The sequence below is a fragment of the Mixophyes fleayi genome, chromosome 4 (genome assembly GCF_038048845.1).
Source record: "Mixophyes fleayi isolate aMixFle1 chromosome 4, aMixFle1.hap1, whole genome shotgun sequence".
Classification (NCBI taxonomy): domain Eukaryota; kingdom Metazoa; phylum Chordata; class Amphibia; order Anura; family Limnodynastidae; genus Mixophyes; species Mixophyes fleayi.
In genome coordinates, this window is record NC_134405.1 from 90,736,005 (window position 1) to 90,761,860 (window position 25,856).

At 40.9% G+C, this 25,856-nt stretch overlaps 1 protein-coding gene across 3 annotated transcripts in view; it reads right to left on the reverse strand.

The window, feature by feature from the left end:
* The window catches only part of SV2B (synaptic vesicle glycoprotein 2B), a 105,512-nt gene that overhangs the window by 13,043 nt on the left and 66,613 nt on the right, over positions 1 to 25,856 (reverse strand). For all 3 annotated transcript variants that reach the window (XM_075207722.1, XM_075207723.1, XM_075207721.1), the window contains exons 3-10: positions 12,477 to 12,657; positions 12,020 to 12,171; positions 11,337 to 11,470; positions 9,875 to 9,964; positions 8,286 to 8,396; positions 7,196 to 7,284; positions 6,930 to 7,094; positions 3,944 to 4,077 (exon numbers count right to left, since the gene is read on the reverse strand). In XM_075207722.1, coding sequence (XP_075063823.1) covers positions 3,944 to 4,077; positions 6,930 to 7,094; positions 7,196 to 7,284; positions 8,286 to 8,396; positions 9,875 to 9,964; positions 11,337 to 11,470; positions 12,020 to 12,171; positions 12,477 to 12,657 — 1,056 coding nt within the window. The remainder of the gene's footprint in view (positions 1 to 3,943; positions 4,078 to 6,929; positions 7,095 to 7,195; positions 7,285 to 8,285; positions 8,397 to 9,874; positions 9,965 to 11,336; positions 11,471 to 12,019; positions 12,172 to 12,476; positions 12,658 to 25,856) is intronic.

Sequence of the window (25,856 nt, forward strand, 5' to 3'; positions counted from 1 at the left end):
AAAGGGACTGTCTGTGTCTATTTCTATGCTGTCATTAAATTAATCCTCCACCATCCTTTGGATGTTGATAGTAGGATCAGGTGGAGTTACAGCAGAGATGTCAAGTTTTTTGGTCAATTCTGTCAGACCAGACCAGATGTCAAAATGTTGTGCTGAGTCATCTGCATCATGCATCATCCCTGGGTCTCTTGGGAAAGCTATGTTTTTTCATAGCAGCAGTTGGCTGAGAAACTGACAGAGGAGACGCCGTCCTGTCACGTAACACTTGAGCTGTCATCTTGCTCACCAGGAGCTCCTTGCATCTCTTGAGATTTGGGTCAGTTGGAAACAAAGAGAAGACATAGCTCTTAAACTTAGGATCAAGCACAGTCGCCAAAATATAGTGATCCGATTTCAAGATTTTGATAACTCTTGGATCCTGGTGAAGCGAATAAAGTACTTGATCTACAAGTCCTACATACTTAGCGTAATTGCTTTGTTTCATCTCCTCCTTCAGTTTTCCAGCTACTGTTCACAACACTGGGACCTCTCCTGTTTCTGTGTGAGCTATAACTCAGTAGAATGTCACTGCCTCTTTCTGCTTTAGATATGACGCTGCCCAACTGCACTAGAAACTGCAAAGAATCGTTCTAACCCTTCTGTGTCTCTCTGTGAAATGGCGCCGGAGCTCCGTGGAGGGCGGTACTTATAGAATCCAAAACTTGCGAGATCCGACGATGCAACAATGACGTTTTGCCTTGTTTTCACTTCAAGGGTGTGCGAAAGTACCAAGCCGGCTCGACTCGGTACTCGGATCTGCAAAGTTCTAATAAATAATATTATGGGTTATCTGCCACTGGTCCCATCATTAATGTATCAACTTGAATATAAAGTACCTTTGGTCATCAAAAGGTTAATAGGCTAAAGCGGCGGTTCCCAAAGTATGCGCTGCGGCTCCCAGGGGTGCCGTGGCGCTGTCACAGGGATGCCGCAGCTGGGGGAAGAGAAAAAAAGCAAACCCACAAACTTACCAATCCGGCGGCGAGGAAGAAGAAAAAAAAACAGCAAAAAAAACTTGCCAATCCGGCGGCGCCCGGGACCCAGCACCCTCCTCCCTCCTCCCTTCTCACTGAATGTTGGGCGTGATGTCATCACGCCCGACATTCAGTGACAAGCAGCAAGAGAGAGGAGGATGCAGGGTCCCGGGTGCCGCCGGATTGGTAAGATTTTGAGCTGCTTTTTTTTTTTTTCTTTTTCCTGGCCGCCGGGAAGCAGAGGTAGCACAGAGTCAGCGGAGATGGAGGGGGCACAGTCAGCGGAGATGCAGAGGGGACACAGAGTCAGCGGAGATGCAGAGAGGGCACAGTCAGCGGAGATGCAGAGGGGGCACAGAGTGAGGGGAGATGCAGAGGGGTCACAGTCAGCAGAGATGGAGGGGGTACAGTCAGCAGAGATGGAGGGGGTACAGTCAGCAGAGATGGAGGGGGCACAGTCAGCAGAGATGGAGGGGGCACAGTTAGCGCAGATGCAGAGGGGGGCACAGAGGGAGGGGAGACGCAGAGGGGGCACACTGAGGGGAGATGCAGAGGGGGCACAGGGTAAGTGTCACTCACCGGACTGTGAGTGCTATTTCTCGTGTGTTTAGGAACCTTTCCGTCCACCATCCTGAGGGTCTGCGCATGGGCAGCCCTTTCAACCCTTCAGTACATGTTCCTTTTAGTTAATTGGCTGATCAGGCAACACTCTCTATTTAAAGCACCTGTGGTCAATACCTCGTTGCCTGATCTTGGAGTTTCATTCCCTATGAGCCTCTGAAGGTGTTCCTGTGTTTCCTCGTGTATTCAGCTCCTGCTGATTCCTGTTGTTTGTTTGTGGTTTCCAAACCACTTCAACTCTCGTGTTTCATCGTGACTGCACCAGCTGATTCCTATCCACTGCCTCCGTGCTTCTACAGTCTCCAAACCACTTCAACTCTCCCGTGTTTCATCGTGACTGCACCAGCTGATTCCTATCCGCTGCCTCTGTGCTTCTACAGTCTCCAAACCCCTTCAACTCTCCCGTGTTTCATCGTGACTGCACCAGCTGATTCCTATCCGTTGCCTCCGTGCTTCTACAGTCTCCAAACCACTTCAACTCTTCCATGTTTCATCGTGACTGCACCAGCTGATTCCTATCCGCTGCCTCCGTGCTTCTACAGTATACTGCTCACTTCAACTCTCCCGTGTTTCATCGTGACTGCACCAGCTGATTCCTATCCGCTGCCTCCGTGCTTCTACAGTATACTGCTCACCTCAACTCTCCCGTGTTTCATCGTGACTACACCAGCTGATTCCTATCCGCTGCCTCCGTGTATCTGCAGTGTCCTGCTCATCGCAACCCTCCAGTACTCATCGTGTCTGCAGCCAGCCGATCCGCTGTCTTCGGGCTTCTACAGCGTTCCTGCTTGTGTCAACTCGCCTGTCTGCATCGGATCAACGCTCCGCTGCTTTCATCTCAGCTAGACCGCCTCAACTCTCCCGTGTTCTCCAGGTGTTCAGTTCTATATACTACTGCTTCCTGAGTATTGTGTACATCCTTGCTGGTCTACCTACCGTGCGCTGCACCTACTTGGTTACCGCTTCCACCCTCCTGGGACTTCGCATCCTGCCGGCCTCCAGCCTTTCAGGTATCCCTGCACCTCTCTCTGACAGCCTGCTCTCCTGAACCACGGTGTGCATACTTCTCATTGACTGTGCTGGTGTATTGCATATCTAGCTGGACTGAGTTGTTCTCCTCCGGAGTTTTCTATCCACTGAGACTATTGCTATCATTTGACTGTGTTACCGTTTAGCCTGGATAGTTCTCGTGACTTTGTATATTTGTGCAGTGCTGCTCAGTTATTATTATTGTGTGCATATCATCGTGGGATCAAGTTCAGTGTGCCCGTGTATACTCTGCATTGCATTTATCTCCCCGTGCTCCTCCTCACTTATATATTTCAGTGGTACAACTTGCTAGAGGCAGACCACTGTTCCCTGTTTTCTGAGTCACCAGTTTCCAGTATCCTTTCACATAGCAGTGGTACAACTTGCTATCGCAGACCACTGACTCCCTAGATACCTTCACCTGGATTCCATTCCTTCACCCAGACAGCGGTACAACTTGCTATACGCAGACCGCTGACTCTCATCACCTCCTCGTTACTCCTGGACATTCCTCCTCACTATAGCAGTGGTACAACTTGCTATACGCAGACCACTGACTACCCTCACGTTTCCTTGTCCATCCAGTTCCTCGTGTACAGTTATCTACCTATTACCAGTGCTGCTAGTCATAGACTTTCCTCGAGCATTCTCTTATCATCTGCTGTCTCCTGTTCCGTGATCACCCCGCTAGCAGAGTACCATATTACCACCTATACTGCTCTGGTAAGTCTATCATCTGGTGATACCTGGGTAAAGACTCCTAGTGCCCGTGACAGTAAGTGGAGATGCAGAGGGGGCATAGATTGAGGGGAGATGCAGAAGGGGCACAATGTGAGGGGAGATGCAGAGGGGGCACAATGTGAGGGGAGATGCAGAAGGGGCACTATGTGAGGGGAGATGCAGAGGGGGCACAATGTGAGGGGAGATGCAGAGGGGGCACAATATGAGGGGAGATGCAGAGGGGGCACAATGTGAGCGGAGATGCAGAGGGGGCACAATGTGAGTTAGCTGTAAATTATTCTTTGACAGAAATATAATTGAAAAAAATATATAAAAATATTCTTTTCCCTTGGATTTATTTGTATTATTTTTGCATACAACTAAATAAGTATTTCTGTCCTGAACTAAATACGTATTATGTTTTTTTGCCCCAACTGCTTATAAAACGGGACTGCTCGGTTATTATTTTGGAGGGGTGCCTTGAAAAAATTATGGAGACTCTAAGGGTGGCGTGAACTACAAAAGTTTGGGAACCACTGGGCTAAAGTCTTGATTCTTACCTGTGTTATAGAAGTATGAGTCTTTTATGGTGCAGTTTTTAAAGACTGTGCCAGGTGAAGTAACGTCTTCAAAGAAGCATTCATCAAAGAGACAGTTCTCAAATGTGACATATTTAAGTTTCATCTTGTAGAACCTGAGAAAATAAATGTTTTGGTTATTAAAAACACAATAACACCAATAGCCATGAATCAGGGTCACTTGGTGGTGCTAGAGTGACCCTTTGCAAAACCCAAGCTCATAACTACAGCCATAGCAGTCAACACAACTGCTATGGGGCCCTGTCCCAGAGGAAGACATGTACCTTAAAGTCTTACCTCCCAAAATTCTAATTTTTGTTATTCAGCATGAGCCTACAAAAGGGACATTGTCATATCACGCTGGGGTGGAAGGGGGGTGAGCAGGACATACTGTGGCATGGCACATCCCCGGAAGCGTGTCTAGGGCATTTGCAGTGCTAGATCATCCCTAACTGAATGAATGAATGTATAAAATGACTGTAAATATAAATCAGACTAATACATAACTACCAACATTGTTGCAGTGAAATCCGGCTGTGTGTAAGCAAAAAGGAGCATGTTTAAGCCACATTGGGGGCATAATGACATCACATGATGACAGTAGGGAGGTACGGACTAATGTGCCAGTTCACTAATGCAATTAGTACTCTCTCTTATTGGATACCAACTGGGGATGAAGCAGACATTGTGGTGGGTATATGACTTTATGATTGTGTGTAGAGGTTCCAATCTTGGCGTGGGGCCCACACATTACTACTTACGCCACTGGCAGAACCCCACAAAGCTGGCACTCAATGCACAAAGAGTAAATAGTCCTGATACAATATACAATATACAACAAAGCTGTTCTCCTACATTTTCAAAACAGCAATGTGAAAACATCACACTAGTCTATTTTTACTTCATTTTTATTCTAATTCTAGCATCCTAAATACCTCCTACCTACAGTATGTGAACACGCCACTGTACCATTTATTAAATACCATGTGTTCTATGATAGATAAAATAGTCTGAAGGCATTTGACTGCACTATTGCTCAGTACACATATTTTCATGAAGTTGCATGTATGCCCTAGTACCACTAGATGTCAGTGTAGTCTAAGCAATAAGTGTGGTTAGGCACATGTGCAGTGTTGTGTTAATGTGAAGTTGCCAGGGGTGTGCTTATAATGATGCAATCTGAGGCAGCTGGTTTAGGCAAAAGCTTTCGGAAGGCAGCAAGGTATTGATTTTTTAAAATGCCATTTTTTTTCTTGATGCAGAAGTGTACACCTTGAACCTGCGTCACCTTTAGATAACATACATACATGGCATAAATTCTGCCACACATTTTGTAGTAATCTATAAACAGTTCCAATGCATAGAGCACATCAAGATATCCTCTTTTAAGGGCATATTTTAAAGGAGAAAAATATTTTTTGTGGCAGATAATTTACTGGCATTTACTGGCATAAGGAGTTACTTTGTACTTTATAAAAGTACACATATAATGGGGTACTTGGCAAAGTTTAGTAGATATTAGAGGTACACGATGAGAAAAAAAAAAAGCTGTGAAACCCTCCTCTAAATACACAATATAGTATGTCAGTAGCATTTTAAGCCATGCGATATGCTGCACTTATTCTATCAAGCAATTGCATTTACCATGCAACCAATGTATGGTCCCAGTGAGATAGGCATTTGTCACCCTCTCAGATATGAACCTGCATATTAGACAGATATGATGCAACATATTAGCATGGGCGCCAGATATAGCTATACATATTAGACACTAGATATGGGTATGCAGGGTAAGCACTAGATATGGCTTTGCCAAATAGACTTGGCACCATATCATCATCATCATCATCATTTATTTATTTAGTGCCAGCAGATTCCGTAGCACTTTACAAATGTGGACAAACATAGTAACAGACAATACTGGGTAATACAGACAGACAGAGAGGAAGGAGGGCCCTGCTCACAAGCTATATAGATACACATACTAGACTGGGCTTCAGATATGAGTCTGCAATTCTGCGTATTGGAATTGGCACCAGATATGACTCAACTTTGCATACTTGCCATAAGAGGAAGTTGGTGTATTTTACACCAGCTATGGCTCAGCACATTATAGTAGGTACCAGATATTGTTTAGCTTTGAACACTGGTCACCATATATAGTTTAATGTATTGTACCCAGCAGCAGATGTTTCTTTGCATATTTCTGCTTTTAACTTTTAGAGCTATAGTTTGGACAAATATGTCTAAACCTGCTGATATTATAAGTGCAAGTGCCTCCGGATCCTGCACCGCCAGCTACTGACCTAGAGTTGAACCAGGATTCTAATGTGCAGGAACATATAGCAAGGCAGGTTCTGTGAAGCACTGAAGGAAACTTCCAGGCCTTGCAGTGTGCCACATACTTTATAATCATCATCATCTATTCAGCGCTACTAATTCCGCAGCGCTGTACAGAGAACTCACTCACATCAGTCCCTGCCCCATTGGATCTTACAGTCTATATTCCCTAACACACACACAGGCAGAGACAGACTAGGGTCAATTTGATAGCAGCCAATTAACCTACCAGTATGTTTTTGGAGTGTGGGAGGAAAGCCACGCAAATACGGGGAGAACATACAAACTCAATACCATACAGATAAGGTCATGGTTGGGAATCGAACTCATGACCCCAGTGCTGTGAGTTAGTTGTATCTGCCCAAGGACTCTCTCTCTACAAATTGTATTCATATTATGGGAGCTCTAGTGACTTTGTACCGTCAACCAAAGCAACAAATCATATAAGCTTAACAGAGACTCTATGCCTGTCTTTATACAAAACAAAGCAGTAATTACCCCAGCATCAACTGAGGACTGCAGTTAAACAAGGTATTCTTTAAACGTAACTGTGGAATGGTGGTGTGGTAAAATGTGCCACTTGTATAGTCGTATTGTACACATAGCCCATACCTTCACTATAACTTACTTATCATTGTAATAGGTTCCATCTGTGTGTATTTGGTTTTCAAGGGTGAAATTGAAAACAAAATTCCTAACATGCTCATCCTCAAATACTTTCACTTTGGTTGCATAGTCTTCCTCTTGTAGATAGCGGATTGTGTCAGGGAACCAGACTGTTAGACCATAGAAGCTGCAGGAGATTGAAAGAAAGTAAGTAGACATATTGAGAAACACCGACGTTGAAAGTGCAAAAGGGTTCAGTGATATAGAGAAGTAGAATAATGCAGTTACCTTAATGACATTGTAAACCAGACCACAGCCAGAAGTACAGTGTTCTTTCTGAACTGGCCAGCAAAGCAATACAACATGCTTTCCCACACCTAGGGCGAAGTGACAGAGTTAGTACTTAACATAAACCAGACTTTCATTGTATGATCTACATCATACTTGCCATCCTCTTAAAACTTCATTAAGGGAGATCCGGGCAAGAGGGCATGGCTGTAGGGCGGGAGGGGCGTGGCGTGGCGAATTGTGGCATTTTTGCGGGGCCAAAATGACGCGATTCACCACTAATCGCCTCATTTTGACAGCAAGTTGCCATTTGCCGAATACTTGCCTGCTCTCCCGGGAGTCCGGGAGACCTACACGAATTTCGGGAGTCTCCCAGACGTTCCGGGAGAGTTAGCAAGTATGATCTACATAGTGGCACATTTTACACCAGGCCTTCTTCTTTTTTCCAATCTTATCTAGAAACCTCTTCCTTCTCCTGTTGCAAAGTCAGCATCCCAGCTAATAGAGTAGAAAGATGTTTTCCACAATTCCCACATGTACTGTACATAAGCAGTGAAGCCCCTGAGTGTTACTTTTCTAGTTAATCCACATATGTGTAGTTTATAAGTGGATTTATAAACTACACATACTTCACAATCACGTTATCTCAGTTTGGCTAAACCCCAGGATTTGCTGAACCTTAAGTGTACCTGCTATGCTGTTTTGAAAAATCTAACGTTAATAGTAAAGGCTGAAAAAAAGTCTAATTACAATGTATAGTTTGTGAGACAGATACCATTCTTAAGAAAATCAGCTATAAACCAGCGCACAGCACAGCTTCACCTACGATAGGGGTAAGAATCTTCTCAGGTGGCAAAAAATAAATTAGGTAGCCTAATTTATTTTATGCATTTATGAAAGGTTGCTTTTGGCATCTAACATTCTATGTACTTCTGTGACGAGCCTTAACATGTTATATTCTCAGACATTTGTACCACACCTATATGGAATTATGGTAGCTCTATATTACTAAGAGAATTGTTTGTGTGTCAGCTTCAGCAAAAGTGAAACAAAACCAAAAACATGAAGGTTTGTTGGCATAGTAACATACCTGTTTCACAACAGTCATGACCCGGACAAACCAGCGCTGAATCCAAGTCCCAGTTGAACTCTGAATTTCAATAAATTCATCTAGTTGTTTTGGTGTCTTAATATGGGAAACCTAATAAACCGAGAGAGAGAATTAGAAATACCAGTATTTATTATTCATCATGTCTAGAATCAGGACTTTTACGTTTGCTATCTTTCTGCATTACCATACATCCCTCCAGTACTGTTTTTTAGGGGGGGGTTAGCATAAACTTTTGTAACCCACAAAACTATATTTATTAAATTAAATTCTCTGAAAAAAATGATGGAAAATAAGCTGTTCATGCCAACATTAAGTGAGTGAGTATAACTACTGAGAGTGAGTGGTCTGTCTCTCCGGTGGTAGCATCATACACTGACTGTAAGATCTTCAGACTGGTAATGCTTCTTTGTGTGTTCCGGTGTGCCTACTTGTCCACCAATAGCCTGTCAAGGTGCACGGTCATTACACAGTCTTTGGAAATTCAATCTGTGCCTAGATTAGTAGGTTGGCAAATGCTCCAGAACAATGAACAGGAAAAGTAAAAACATCACAGCAAGGTCCAACCTACCTGTCCCCCCTTCACTCATCATGAGAGTGAGGTAACATGTTTCACTTTTGTATTGTTGAAGATTTGTATTACATTGGTTGAAGTGCACCTACAAATGTGCTTTTCCATAGAAGTGCAACTGGGAGGTGCAAAGTTATATTTTATATATGGCATATAAGTATAGGCACGAGACCAGATCTCCAGAACTCTGATATTTTTGCCAGGAGAAAAAGGCTCTGCACATTCTTGCCAAACAGGAACGCTCCAAAAAATGCACCCTCTCTACCCATTTGGCGTATGGTGTCAAAGGAGTAAAGCAATAGTGAAAAATCTAATTTCTGTACTTCACTGCAAAACTAGGCGCACTAATAAGTCTAAGCCTCACATAGCACAAGGTATGCCGCTGATCCGTTCAACTACTCCCATTGTCTGGTGCAGACAATCCCATCTTCCCAAATCTATAAGCTTTCCAGGTAAAAAATAGGTGCAGTTTGGCATAAGTAGGTGTGTTAAAGCCCCAATGTACAGTTGTAAGTTTGGTTTTACAACTTTGGTGGCTTGTGAATGACTCTTGCTGCCTTCTATAGTTCAATCGTCTGATTGGACTGATCTTTAACCAAAAAATAACTAATGCATACCTAAAGAATAATGTTAACTTGACATATCTTTCAGCATTCACAGACCGAATTAGGCCTTATATACTAGGAACTCAGACCATATAGTGCCTGCTCTGTGCACTCACACGTGGCATTGCTTTTGCCCAGTGCAGTAAAGACACTGCAGGCTTTTTAAGGCTCCAGTTGTATGTAAACAGTTATAATATTATTTCCCAGCTTTTTCTGTTACTATGTGAGCATTAGGAGTCATAATTCTGAGAAAATAAACACTCCAAGTCACCCGTCTCAAAAATCAGAGAAATCAGGACACATAGAAGTCTTATGGTCATCATACATGGAGCGCCAAACAAATGGAAATGTTTTACTAGTAATTATTGTTCATAAAGATATAAATGAATTCTTACTGTAAACACTTTTTCTGGCTCCCCCTTTGCTCTCATGTTAGTGTCATGAATCTTCTTTAGTATCATCCAAGCTTCATCATGTTTACCTATCTGTGGAAGAACCCAAATCAAATCCATACATTTATCAACTAATGGCAAGTTCCAATGCAATGTTGATGATATCAGCCAACGCATTCTACTTAATCAAGCCCCTACTACATTAAAGGTACTCTAGCTACCTTTTTATTTTACACAGGTCAATGTGTATGAAAATGTGGCTGTTTGTTTCTTGATTTATTTTTTTGTTCTATGTCTAGTAAGGGGATGGAATTTTTACCGTACTAGCAGGCAAGATAGTTGATACCGCTAGGGGTGCCCTGGACTGCTTGTATAGTGGGAGGAGCCATCAATCTGTTGTGGCCACACCTCCTTTGGTAGCTATTTGCTAGAAATTGCTGTATGGGGGCCCGAAATTGCACTTGTAGGACTTGGATACAACATTTGATTTGTGTTATCTTGCTGTCTGAATGATGTCTATTGTTTATACTAATAAGTAGTTTAATAAATGGGGTGGAATTCAATTAGCCCCAAAGTGTATCACGGACAGAAATCTCTGCTCATTTTTCCTTGCACCCTATAGAGGTGTGAGGAAAAATGAGCGGAGATTTGTACCGTCATGTGCACGACGCGATGTCCGCATGCCACATCTTCAGCAATTAAATTCCCCCCCAAGGAATAGTTTGGTACCTTCCATGTATAAAAATTGGCACCGCGGTTTTAAACATTGTAGTTTAAAATAATGCATTTTTATGTGTAATGGGGCCTTGCACGGTTTAAAAAACACACATAAAAGCACATGAAAATCTGCTGGCAAACCGCAGGTTTATTTTTGTTTTAATATTACAACTCACAAGTGCAAACATTATTAATGATGAGGTGTATGCTAGTGCTATTAATTAATTACTAATTGTTTTATTATTTAATTATTCCATACTTCTAAAAATAAGATTTATCATTTACTGACTTCATTTGGGGGATATTAAATAAGTAAGAAATAAAACTAGTCCTATAATTATATCAACATATCAGATTGAAAAGAGGCATTGTAAAAGTGTGTATGACAGTTTGTATTAACCATCCATTCAAATGTTGCAAATAGGGAACTATTTCTAAAATGAGTTTATTGCAGTAGTTTGAAAATATAAATTATTTAAAAAAATCATTTATAAATGAGCAAAAGGTCATTTTCACAATATTAGTTTTTGGAATTGTATCACCATAACATTTTATCGTATTTGTTTTAATAATGGGGATTTCAAAGACTTTTTTTACACTATTTTCTCTCTACTCCTCTTTTATAAAATAAACATTCCTTTTTCGGGGAGTCAACTGATATTTAGATGATTATGTGTACAAACCAAACAGGTGAGAAACAGAAGTGATATATAACAGGCAGAAAAGGAATGAGATCACATTACTGTACCTCTAATAAGAAGCGAGGACTTTCCGGCATAAACTTTAGCGCGATGATAGAGGCAATGCAAGGCAGGACACAGATCACCACGTATACTCTCCAGCTGTGGAAATGGTAGTGTGTCCCCATGCTGAATCCCCATCCTGTAGAACATGTTTATATAGCTTATAGTAAAGATATTCTTATGCAGTATACAGGTTACATGTGTTCCAAATGTTAACAAATGATACAAGCTGGATTATAGACATTTTTTTACTGAAGGATTAATTGATCTAATTAAAAAAAGAAACAGACATATTGTTATATAATATTCAATGTGCTGCATAAATGCATTTATGAAGATACAAAAGTACATAGAAAGTATGCTGACAACAATATAGAAAAAGGTGGCTATAGGTGAATTTAAGAATAATTCTCAAACTGTGGTCCTGTACTTTATATTATGTTACATTGTTATCTGAGTTTATTGGTTCTGCTTGTTGTTTCCAGGATTCTGAGGAGTATGATCTATTTTATGATTAATATGAGCAAGTATGTCAAGTAAGTAACTATGTAGAGAAGTCATATTTACTCCCAATGATAAGTGTATGAGCATTACAGACTATAAAGTTCTGTAATTAGCAAAACCTGAATTAAAGGTAAGTGGATATTTTACCAACATGGACTATATTGGTGTAGCGAAAACCTCTCACCATAATGAGGAATGATGCTCCAAGCCATGGCTGATGCATAGATCGCCCCGATCATCCAAAACATGCAAAGCCAGCTCAAGTGCTCCCCTCTCTTCTCCCGAGCGAGGAATTCAGAAAAATAGGCAAACACGATGGGGAGAGACCCACCAATACTAAAAAAAAAAAACACAGAGAAGGAAAGAAGACACCAGTATAATTACAAATCAGAATAATTCTATAACAGTATACATCATAGCTATATAACTAAAAAAATAGATGAAACTGTAAACTCTTTCTGGACTGGGACTAACACAGTGCAGTACCTTCCACCAGTCACTAGTGGAGCTGTATGGCATTGCTGTCAATGTAGATTTCAACTGCTACAATAAATTAAAGCTTTTTTTTCTATCATATTTTCTATCATATTTTCCTTTATATAGAATTGAAGCATAAAAGTGTCTCATAAAATAGTACTTACCCAAATCCAGAAATAAGGCGGCAGAAAAGGAAGAACCCGTACCCCTGGACAAAGGATGACAGGGATGAAAAGGCAGCGTTGATGACCAGTGAGATGACGAGACATTTCTTCCTTCCCAGTTTATCTGCCAGTCCTCCCCACACAAATGCGCCAAGCATCATCCCAAGGTACACTATTAGTCCTGTCAGGGAGATGAGTTGGAATTCACAATGAGAGGACAATAAAACTTATCAGAAGGGAAATTATCAGCAATAAGTTAATATTATACACCATATATTCATACAGTGCCCCCTATACACAGAGGTATGTCTTTTGCGTCCTGTAGTAGTATTTAGTCCATTAATTCACAGTACCAGAAGACTAGTTATCAAAGTTAGTGGTATTTGTAATAAGAGTTTTCACTGCATTTTAAGCCCTTTGCAGCTATTCACTGATTTAAAAAATATGTTACAGTGTACAAACTTCTACCAGGCTGATCATTACTTTTTGTTTTCCCCAAATTACTGCATTGAAGTTCATTAATCAGATATGCTGCTCTCATTTTGAATTACTTTTAAAGCACTAAAGTGTCTTTAACGCCACTTTATAAATCACTTTTCTAAAAGGAATTTTCTTTTTGTATTGGAAAACTATCAGGGTATAATGTAAAAATCAATTTAGAGGGTTCTTTCTTGTTTATTTAGATTTTACTTTATGTTTAGTTATTTATTTCTGCATTTTTGTTGCACTACATGAGCTAGCATGCACTAACACCCATGTGCATGTTGGCGTTTGTACTCCTACAATTGCCATCATGCAAGAACAATCATGGTCTGTGAGTGAATGTTGGCCAAAAGTGCTTGCACTCTATTTTTCCAATTTTACCCTGGTACAGGGCGTGCCGCTACTTCAACTTCAGTTGCTGTTTTCAAACCTTCCGCTACTTGGCTGACCTGGTAATTTATTTACTGACTTGAGTCCGGTTGCGGACGGTTTGAAAAAAGCAGTTTGAAATGAAAAAGCAGAGCAGGGCTAAAGTGGCGTTAGAATAATTAACAAGTACCAAAACAAAAAGTTAAACTTCACTCTGTAGGCTGACAATGCCCCCACTAGTGGCTTTCCTTGCCACTTGTGGCTGGCAATGCTTCTTTAGCAGCAGTATACACATTTGCATTGGCCCCTACCATGGCATTTCCCCCAAATGGGCCCTTCATGCCCCAGTCCTTCACTGCACTCATCTCCTAAAATTCTATGTTTAGCTGTGATCCAATAATCTGGTTGGTTACAGGTTGTTCTATTGATATCCAATAAAAACAGGGGACACACAAACCTGCAAAAAATGAAGACTGCCAACAAACAGGTGTAAAGTAAATATCTGATTGGTTGCTATGGGCAAAACCAACATTTTCATTTGCACCAGTTTTAATAAGTGTCTCTCCCTCTTTCATCCACTAAATTTGGGTCAAAGTTGGAATGGTTACATTAATTAAGCTTTTACAGATATATTAGAATACATAGTAATCGTGTTTACCAGCCATCAGTAAACTGACAGTAAAAATATTTCAGCAGCAGCAAAATAAATGTTAATAAAAAACTAATGACTGTGTGCTATTCTGTAAAGCAAGATATCTCCTTTTCACACCTTCATTTCATCTTTAAAAGATTATCATTGTTCTTTGTTGTTTCTGCTCCTCCTCAACGGCTTCATTCATGCTCTGCAAACCAATGTCCTTACTAATCTAGATACATCTGCAAAAATCGAGGCATGTAGCACCACCAAAGAGAATTTTGTGCAGCATCTTGCCCGTTTTGCATGTCATAAATGAAGTTTAGTATCAATCACTTCAATGTAGTGAGTGCAATAGAGAAGGATGGTGACTGGTGTTATTCTGCACTTCCTCCTGAAATATTGCATCTGGTGACCACATCTCTGAAGGAAATGGTGGTGGAGCCAGCAGTACAATTACCACTATGGGCGACATAAGCGGACGGAACACCTTTGTCACTACTGAAAAGCGAAAACAAAAGCAAAAAAACTGAAAACATTGTTCGGTGGGGCCATGATTATTTGATTTGTGTTATTCCCCATCCTGCACACTTCACTATGAAGGGTGTTCTATAGGTAAGCATGTCCTGCATGTATAATGAACTGATGTTTTTGTAGCACAAAACACTCATCCAAAGATTCATCTTAAGACGAGTTTGTGTGAAAAAAGGTAACACAACAGTTGCATCCAGTTATTTAAATTACTTATAATAAAATTCAGCTCAGTAATGCCTATTTAGTTTCTAATGTTACATATTATTTTGAACTGTGTCCACTCTTCACATACTATCCAACTGTGCTTGATCTACTGTACTGTTTGTATTTGTGAGGTCAGGAATTTTAAACTTGACATATATAGAGCACACATGCTATAGTTGTCATAATAATACCATAATTGTCCAGTCTACCTGGGTCTCTGGGAGATGCAATTCTCTTGTAACGGTGCTTAGCTGCCTGTGAGGTGGGTGATTACATGCCGGAATGACGCTGAGTGGGCAAGAGCAAAATGCTGAGATTAGTGTGATCATACTCCTTTCCCTCCCCACCTCAGTGAAGGCACTGTCCTGTTGTCACAGCAGTAAGTGCTTTGTCCGGTCTGCCAGGACAGATGGGAGGTGAGTCCCACTCAATGCCGCAGGGGTTTTGTTAAAGGCGGAAATGGTGTCCACTCCACCGTTGGAGGAACACACAATATACATACCTGGGAGTGGTTTATATATCCACACAGCTTCTTACCTGCCTAAATTCAGCCGCCATTTCTCTCTGCTTCAGCCAGCTGTTATTGCCTCCCTCTTCTCTCTACAATGGGTCATATGTACACTTCACTATCAATGCCATGAAAGGTGCTCACCAAGGCCCGATTACCCTCCTCCTCCTTTTTCTTCTTCCTTCTCCTTCCTTCTTCTACCACTTTTTCATCCCTCTTCTACATCCTCCATCTCTTTCACATTCTTCCTCCTCCTTTATCGTCCTCCTCCTTACTATTTTACCTTCATCATCATCTTCTCCTTCCTTCTATCCCTTCATATTCATTCTCCTTCCTACTCTATCCTTCTTATTCATCCTCCTCCACATTCCAAATCACAGTGCAGTGACTATATTTGCTGAACTCCTCCATTTGGTTCTCAGAACACACTACTCTGATGCTCAGCCTCACGTGACAGAGGTTGAACCGTGGCACTTGCAGTACAAGGAAGTACACCCGATCAGGCTGACCCTGATTCCCCTTTGGGCCTATTTGTGATGGACAACCTTTGGCTGCAGTTCCTTCTGCCCATTGTCTGGCCCTCCTGCGTCTTTATATATATATATATATATATGAAACATTTTTCCTTTTTATCCACCTAAACCAATATTACAAGATGTTGGGGCAGACCTCTCAAACCAGGACGGTCCCCCCTAAATCAATATTGTAACTAATTGCACAGTGTTTAGATGCATATTTTCAGATGTATGTTAATGACATTCCACTATTAAAATACATGTACTGGAAAGAAAGGTTTAATCCTGAAGTACATTGGGGCATTGGAAAGTTTTCCATATTGATGGAAATCCACATACATGGAGCACTATGACAATCTGGGTCTAATTAAAAATAGCCTTGCGATACAAGTGTTGTGGATATTGAGAATATAAACAATGGTTAATAATGAAATTGGACAGGTTACAAAGAAAGATGTTTCCTCTTTTTGGTAAAAGTTTACACTTTCTTACAAATAGTTCTGATAATTCCTGCTTTGATTGGTCCGGCAGATACATGTGATGTAAACATCGGAGGCATGCATGGAAATAATGGAAGAAATGCTGATTGATTTATGATTTATGAATGTCACGTGACTTAATCATGTGACCTGCGATGATTGGCAAAGTATATTATGTATGTTAATGTTTTGTAATAAACGGAACTTTGGAAAACAAAATTGGAGTATGTTGATACATCTGTATTGGAGACCTTTATAGGTACATACAAGTATTTATCAAGCGCTTAATTAGATTGCATGTAGATACCAATAAAATGTTGGCAATTTAATTAAGAGGATATTTGAGATGAATACTCTATATCATTATTTGAGGATACTTGTTTATCAGTTTGAAGACATTAATAATGTGCATTTGTTATTGGTGCAATATGTAAAAGAATATTAGTGATTGTCATGTGCAAGCTAATGTTTAGGCATAAATCTGCAAATATATGTTTGTGTATTACTTCCTAGAAATAGTGTGACCTGGTGCTCTTAGAAGCTGTTAGATCAATGGGTTTTGTGGATGTTAAACCACCCAGGGGGGCTGGTAGATAAGGATAGCACCTTATACCATTTATGGCAGGATGGCAAATGTGAATGCCTTTGAGGAGATCTCTTGCAAGACAATGAAATCTCACACATGTTTGGGAGGCCCCAGACAGGCCGACTGCAGAGACTGGGTTGTATGTTAATGACAGATTCAAGCTGAATAAGGGCACAGGAAAAGATCATATCATTTTCTCAGTTTAATGCCAAATAAAAAAAGATAAGAAAAAAAAGAGAAGGGGAGGGAAAGAAACAATTGCTGTATGTCTTATAATGTTTTAAGCATTGAGTTCAGTCTCTGGTGAATTAGTCTGTATTTCCTCTCTCAGGGATCACACACCCTAATTCACTTAAGTTTTTAAAAAATTAAAAATATATCCCACCACTGCCACCAATTTGTCACGAACAGCACTCACCTGAGTCTGCGTGACGCATATGTGACACAGGGTCAACCACAAAGACAACCACCTGGTCTGTCTAAAATGATTAAATCCTTCCCTATCTATGCCACACACTAGCTTTGCGATACTAATTACCACCACCAAGGTTGTTTCGGATAAGAGCTGACACTCTTATTTAGGAAGCCTTCGGTTCTCCCTAGCATTAATCCAACACAATTTACTTTAATCAGAGTTCACTTAAACCACAAGGTTTGCACAGTTTCAATTAGGTAGCGTCTGGACCAAACTGTCGCGTGAATTCATAAGAACACAGAGACTAGAACTTATTAAGTGTAATTTAATATGGAAAATACATCCACAATGCTTAAGATAAAAAGATAATAAAATGACATACAAATGGAGTGCAATTGTTTCTTATAAAATAAAAAGGATAAAACACAGAATTGATACCTCACTTAGAATCAAGTTTGTGGTGCCGGGAGGAGCAGGAAAGAATGGAACCTCTTCAATTAAACTCCCTCAGAAGAAGAACCCAGGGTTACATTTTCAATACAGTTTTAAAGTCAAGCTACAGGGCCCCCCAGCCCCCTTCCCTGTGAGGTCAGAACCAACAGGAGGGGAGAATGCAAATTAGGGTCTTATGACTTTGCTGTTTGAATACCTCTAAGTCAAGTTTTCTTTACACCGTCCTAACTTTTCAACAGTATGGTTTACGAACATGATTTTACCTTCACACAACAGGTCCTAAGTTTCCCTTCATCTGCATACCACACATGCCTCTGGTATGTATGATATTGGAGAAAATGATATGATCTTTTCCTGTGCCCTTATTCAGCTTGAATCTGTCATTAACATACAACCCAGTCTCTGCAGTCGGCCTGTCTGGGGCCTCCCAAACATGTGTGAGATTTCATTGTCTTGCAAGAGATCTCCTCAAAGGCATTCACATTTGCCATCCTGCCATAAATGGTATAAGGTGCTATCCTTATCTACCAGCCCCCCTGGGTGGTTTAACATCCACAAAACCCATTGATCTAACAGCTTCTAAGAGCACCAGGTCACACTATTTCTAGGAAGTAATACACAAACATATATTTGCAGATTTATGCCTAAACATTAGCTTGCACATGACAGTGATATTGTCACATGAGATTGTTAATTCAAGACTGTGTGTATTAGGTTCACACACGTGAGGTTTAAGTATTTAAAAGAGCTTGGAGACGTGATGTTCACCTCTGATGAAACCGCCCCCAAAGAGGTGGAGAAGCGCATCAGATGGTTCTAATTACCATGAGTAAGATTCTTGTCCATCACTTTTGGTTCAACATTCTAACAATTGTTTGGAAACAATGTTTTCTTGGAGTTCCAGTCTCTACTATATAGCAAGAATAACCATCTGGATCTTAAGGTATAGCTAATATGTATTAAGATGTAAGACTTTCCTGATGGCCTCCATTGTTGCCTAATAGACAAATGAATTGAGGTTCCCTTGTGAGTCCATGAAGGCTATAAAAGATTGAATTGAGAGACATCTGCATTTTTTGCTAATTACTGTGGAAGATTCAAAATTATATCAATTTATAATTTCTTATCTTCTCAAGAGGCATAATTGGGAACTTTATAACATCTATATCTGTATTTTACGGGTGGATCATTATTTTTTACAAGGACAAATACATGCAAAAAATTAGATTTTTTTTTTCAATATTATCACAAAATACATAATGTGGTTATTTGATATCTAGGCATTTACCAGCAAAGTCTATTATATTGAAATATATTTTTAATTTTCTAACAATGTTTTCATATGAAATATAGAGTTTTAATAAATATTAATTATATTGGTGACCAAAACCAGTGGCCATCTATGTTTTTTTGTTTGTTGTTTCAGTATATAACAGGGTACAGTACCTGTTTAAGATTGAGCAACTGTTTTTGGCCAAGCACCCTGATATAATCATTAGTGCCTAATTTGGTTTTTGTTTTCTAAATGACACAACAGGTTTACTTAAAGAAAATCTAGGAATTGATAGACATATCGTCAGAACCCTGGTTAGTCACAATGGATGTGGCTTCGTTATACACTATTGTAATACATGAAGCTGGTGTTGAAACAGTAAGAAAGATAATGACTGGACAACTAACCCTCCCACCAATTTTTTATTAAATCTCTTGAAAATATTATGGGGATATAATTATTTAAAATATCAATATACTTATTATACAACTAGCAGGTACTGCCATGGGGTCTAACCTAACAGCAGCATATGCCAACTTGTATATGTCAGAATTTCAAAAAATCATATTTACCCTAACTATAGTTCAAAAATGCTATATTACAAGAGATATAGATGATGCTTTGACTGGATATAAAAAAGGGAGTTTATTAGATGTATAATTGATATCAATATGGTAGATACACCAGTAACATTTGCATACCATGTCGACAAAGACAGAATAGATTTTTTGAACATCACAAATTTTTAAAAAATTACTGGCTTGGGCACAACTCTTTATCAAAAACCATCTGATCGAAACACAATTCTACATGCTACCAGCCATCACCTTAAAGCACTGAAGGAGAGTCTACCTATTTCACAGTTCATACGTATACTAAGATATAACACAGAGGTTAATATGCCAAAAGAACAACTTCAAGAAATTAGACTATGCTTTCTCAAAAGAGTATATAGTAAGGAAACAATAGAGAGGTGCCTCACCATAGCAAAAAAACAACACCATTTGGGAGAAAAAATACATAATAAAAATAAAGATCTCTTTAGATTGGATAGTCTTTTCAGCAGTCTTTAACACACAATCCTATAGGATTAAAAAGACCATGAAACAATATTGGTCAATTGTTTCCACAGATCTTTTATTGAAAGGAAAATGTAAATAAAAACATTAGTATCCTAACGCAAGGGCTCCAACCTCAAACAAGTATTGATGATATCAGAAATTCAATCTACTGTAAAGAAACTCCAAACTGTTTGAGAGTTGGAAAGCCAGGATGTCACAGATGTATAAGTTGCATGATGTGTAGAGATATGCATACTGGAACAACATTCCCACATCCACAAAGTGGAAGAAAAATTAGATGTAAATACAGATTAACTTGTACAATGGATCATTTAATCTACCTTTTAACATGTCCATGCAGTTTAACCTATGTGGGAATGACCACTAGCACATTCCATGAACGTATGGCCAATCACAGATCTTCAATGAGACAAGCACTGGCCACAGACCAAACAGACAAACTAGTCGCAAAACATTTCTTCCAAAAGGAACATCAACTACCAACATTGATATGTATGTTAATAGATTGGGTGCCACCACCATCCAGAAGAGCTGCTAGAGAACTAATAAAGAAAGAGGCTAGATGGATCCATCAATTATACACTATAATGCCAAAAGGGTTTAATAAAAATAACCCTATAAACATATTTTTGAGGAATTAAGAAGTTTAAATCCAGATATTCTATATTGTTTTCTAACAATAAAATCTTGGTTATATATGGTTATTAGATCTTTCTATATAGTCCTAATTCATAAAAAAAAATTCTGTTGGTTTTCATCAAACACATATTTTATATGTAATAATTCCCTTATGAAAGATTGAACTCTAATGTAAGAGTATTGATGATAGATATAGAATGGATACCAGAGAATGTGGTGTTATCTGCCGATAGTTATACTGCTTGGCGTTGTGTAATACAATATAGCAAATTTTGAACCATAGAACCATAGATATTAGAAACTATAATATTTGGGGCTTTTCAATGTTTAATAATAAAGTGTAGGAATTATAAAGGTACTATATTATATATTGGTGAAGAAATATGATTATGCTATATATATTGTCAAATGCCACAAATTTAACTATGGTCAGCTATTGGTGCTGGAAGTGCATTGTGATGCCCCCTACGGTGCGGTCCAGGATGGAACGCATAGCAATGATGTATATCTTGCTGAAAGAGGGCACTGCCATCAGGGAATACCATGAAGGGGTGTACCTGGTCTGCAACAATGATTAGGTAGGTGGTATGTGTCAATGTAACATCCACAAAATGCCAGGACACCAATGACCCTTTTGCAGTTTCCCAGCAGAACATTGCCCAGAGCATCACACTGCTTCTGCTGGCTTGCCCTCTTCGCATAGTGCATCCCGATTGTCCACATGATGTATTAGAAAACATGTTTCATCAGACCAGGTCACCTTCTTCCATTGCTCATTGGTCCAGTTCTGGTGCTCACATTGCCCATTGTAGGCACTGTTGGTGGCCGACAGGGGTCAGCGTCAGCACTCTGACCGGTCTGCAGCTATACAGCCTCATATGCAGCAAGCTGTGAAGCACTGTGTGTTCTGACACCTTTCTATCATAGCCAGCATTAACATTTCCAGCAATTTTTGATACAGTAGCTCTTCTGTAGTATTGGAACAGACAGGCTAGCCTTCGCTCCCCACGCGCATCAATGAGTCTTGGGCACCGATGACCCTGTCGCCGGTTCATGGTTCTCCTTTCTTGGACCACTTGTGGTAGATATTAACCACTGCATACTGGGAACACCCCACAAGACCTGAGGATTTCGAGATGCTCAGACCCAGTGGACTAGTCCTCACAATTTAACCCTTGTCAAAGTTGTTCACATCCTTACGCTTGTCCATTTTTCCTGCTTCTAACACATCATCTTAAAGAACTGACTTTTCACTTGCTGCCTATTATATTCCACCCCTTGGTGCCATTGTAATAAGATAATCACTGTTATTAATTTCCTTCGTCAGTGATTTTAATGTTGTGGCTGATCGGTGTATATATTTCTTGCATTGCAGTAACACCAATGACCCTTTTGCAGTTGGTAGTATGAACAAGACTTCACTCCCACTTGTGAAATACAGGCAGGTGATTTATTTTTCAATGTCTTGATGGAACACAGCCTACATTTTCCAAGGATCACTGAACCAGTGAAGAATTACAAATTTTAACCCTACATCTGCAATGCCAGTCCCTGCTCATTGACATAAACAGGGCCATCGAGCTGGCAGGTAACGTCTAACAGCAGGGCTGATGCTACCATTAGGTGAGCTAATGCGGTTGCCTATAACAAACAGTTTTTGGGCACTTACTGTGTGGCTCATGTTAAGTTAAGAGCAAATTGCATTCTGGGTGTATAATAAGCTTTTAATTTTCATCTGAGTATGATGATAAACTTCTGTCACTCCTTTAGGGGCATATTTATCAAAGTTTTTCCCCTGTTAAATCCCTGATAAAAACAGTTTTCAGGGATTAACCACTAAAAAGCCATGTATCATTGTAGCATCGCAGCACATATCTCAGATATCTGCTGCTTTGCATCTTTTATCGTTTTTCTGAGCACTCCCCATAACAGTGTATGTAATGCTATGTACCAATGACCGAAATTAAGTTTTAAATCATGTTAATGTACGACAGCTCAAGGTGGCGTACATTAACATATCTGAAAACCTTCACTAAAAACAGCTCTGCTCCAAAGAGCAGAACTGCACAGCACATGTGTGGAGTGATCATGTGATCCTGTCACATGACTCACCTTCTTTCAGTCCAGGATCTCTCTGCGCATGCCAGAGGTTTTCGGTCGGCGCATGCGCACTAACATAAAACCGAGGAGTACATCAACGCAGCTTTCTTCGGCTGAGAAGAGGCTGCGATAAGGAGGTGAGTCACTTCTCAGGGACAGCAGGTTATCGGCAATACTGTCCCATAAGCTTTTCTTGATAAATAGCTGGAAACTTTCAATCCTTATCAAGGAGATAAGGATTGAAAAGTTTCAATAAAAAAAATGATCCTTGATAAATAGGCCCCGTAATGCTTCTATCCCACACTGAGTGCTCTTCGCCCTTAGGATTTGAATTAAACAAGCCCCCTTTCCTCATTATCTGACAATGGAGAAGAGAGGGTGTATAATAATTTAAATTAACTTGAGTGCACCCTTCACTATTCCTACCTTCCATAGCGATGTTGTCAACTGCTACTCCTTGTGTCAGTGATAGTCTGGGAATGTGTCGCAGCACCACACTCCCACCCTGTTACTAACACAGACGAGCAGCAGCCCTAAAACTGATATCCTACTACTCTACCTGCTGCAGCATCTGAGGTTGGCCCTGATAAACACTCCTGTTTCCGTGGGATAGTCCCAGTTGATGGCTCAAGGTGACCTGGTATGCTGGTATGCCCAAAGTATATGGACTTGTCTCAGATGATTGTGGTTTGTACTGACCTGTCATAGTTAGGGCAGGTCAGAGCTGTGGTCTACTTTGTCCTAAATTTGTGAGTGTATATGTTTGTGTGTGTGTGTGCGTGTGTATGCCAGGGCCGGATTTACCGCTAGGCAACCTAGGCACCTGCCTAGGGCCTAGCGGCTCTCTGGGGGCCCAGATGGGGGGACAAGGGAGGAGATAAAAATAAAAAAAATCGGCCCGTCCCCCGATTCGCGGCACCTCCCCCCCCCCCCCCCGCGCGACTCACGGGGGGACAGGGGGAACAGGGTTGCTGGGCAGCGCAGCCTGGACTCATCGGAGGTGGCCGCAGTCAAGCGTTCACACACTACAGCTGTGTAGACGAATCACAGCAGCCACAGTAAGACTCTGACACGGCGATGGGACCAATCATTTGGAGCTTGCAGATTTGTAGCGGCCAATGAGATCAGTCTATATTGTGAACTCGATCTTATTGGCCGGTGCATATGTGCAGGAAATAATGATTGGCTTCCTGTCCTGGAGCTGCTGTGATTGGCCTGTGTCGCCCTTGTCACTTTCTTAGGGATCAAAGAAGAAAGGGGAGAATTAGCTGGGGGAAGAAGAGAAAGAGTACAATAGGGGGAAAAGAGGGAGAGCTGGGAGAGAATAAAGAGCTGGAGAAGGGGAACTACACAGAGAGAGAGAGAGAGAGAGAGAGAGAGATCTAAATGATGAATGTAAGAGCACAAGGGACAATGGATAGAGCTGGGGAGAAAAATGAGGACAGTAATTGGTGTTTGGTTGGGGGAGGGGGGCTGGAGTAGAGACCATTGATGGAGAAAAGTGTTTCCATTAGAGGTGACAGATCAGGTGTGCTGGTGGAGAGATTATGGTGGGAGCGGAGATGCAGACCAAGCGCAGCGCTGGAAGACGAGCAACCAACAGCCTTGAGGTTAGTATGTGTTTGAATGTGTAAAGCACCATAATGTAAATTGTTCTTTAAAAATAAAATATACTGTTAGTTTAAATTTTTTTATTACATCTTACGCTATGTGAATAAGCCCACTTTTTGACTCTACCGTACTTGTAATTTACAGTAAAATATTTTTACTTCAAAATAGTGTCCGTTTCTGGCCTATTGCGGCTTTGCCCCAGAATCCAGTATTTTGAAACCCTTCTCTAGGAATCTTTTGCTTGCCCATGCCAGCAGAATGCATTCAAAGACAGGCAGTCTGGCAGTAAATCAGAATATGACAGCTGTATTCTGATTTGCTGTTCCGTTGTCTCTCATTGCATTGCATGAGCTGTGGAGCTCTTAGTCTCGTGAGATGTGATAAAAATATAATGCTATGGATTGTTTCAGGGAGGTGGGGGGGCGGGCGTGAAGGGCTGGGGGGGGGGCGTAGGGAGGGCTGGGGGGGCCCCAAACCAATATCTTGCCTAGGGCACCATGAGGTGTAAATCCGGCTCTGGTGTATGCGTATGTCTGTTATGACACCACAGGAATACAGAGCAATCTCTGCCATTCGTTATAGTGTATGCAACACTCTGCATACCTCCACAGCCACTAATAACAAGGCCATTAAAATCATCCAAACAAGCTAGAGTTACATCATGAAGGGCACTCTGAGTGCAAACTGCAGGTGATGTATTGAAAACTGCTGACTGTGTATACAAGACACCAAGCAGCTATGCTCTGGAAGTCCGTTAAATTGTGGGCCAAGGCTAAATTTAGCAATCTCCATGAAAATGTTACCCTGTTAAGCAAACAAGCAGGCAGAGGTGGTCTGAAAGCGCATTAGAGAAAGTCTCTGGAGAGCTCTGACTCAGCCTGCACAGTGTCTGACTGTGGAACAATCTTAGCTCTGACACATTGTTAGCAGAATGCTGCCAGCGTGCAATTTACATTACAGCAATGCGTTATGACAGGGTCTACCTGACTGCACAGAATCTTTCACGATTGCCATCTGGAAAATGATATATTTTTCCCTACCAGACGGATTTTCTGAGGTGGAGTAGGATTAACTGATAGAAAATTAATTTATTCTTGCACTAAGAAATTGAAACTGCTCTACGAGCCACTGGATACATTGCTACTTTAGTCAACGGGGACGTTGGAGGTCATTTAGCAAATGCAGTGCACACGGACATTACAGTCTAACTGTGCTCACATGCACTTTGGTGCTTCATTACATTGCAATATGACACCAGCTCCAAGAAAGGGCTAATGGATGGGAGTTCCTGGGGGATCTGTTACCAGGAGAGGGCTGAAAAATTTTAGCCCGGGGAGCAAAACTAGACTCAAAAGCCTATTAGGAACATTTTAAAAGAAAAAAATGCAGGTAGTCCAGGGACCCAGCCCAAGGTAGCCCACTACTACTATGGTACCGGCGCCAGGGGCCAGATGCCCCCCCTCCTGCTCCCAAGCCCAGCCTGCCCCTGACTGTT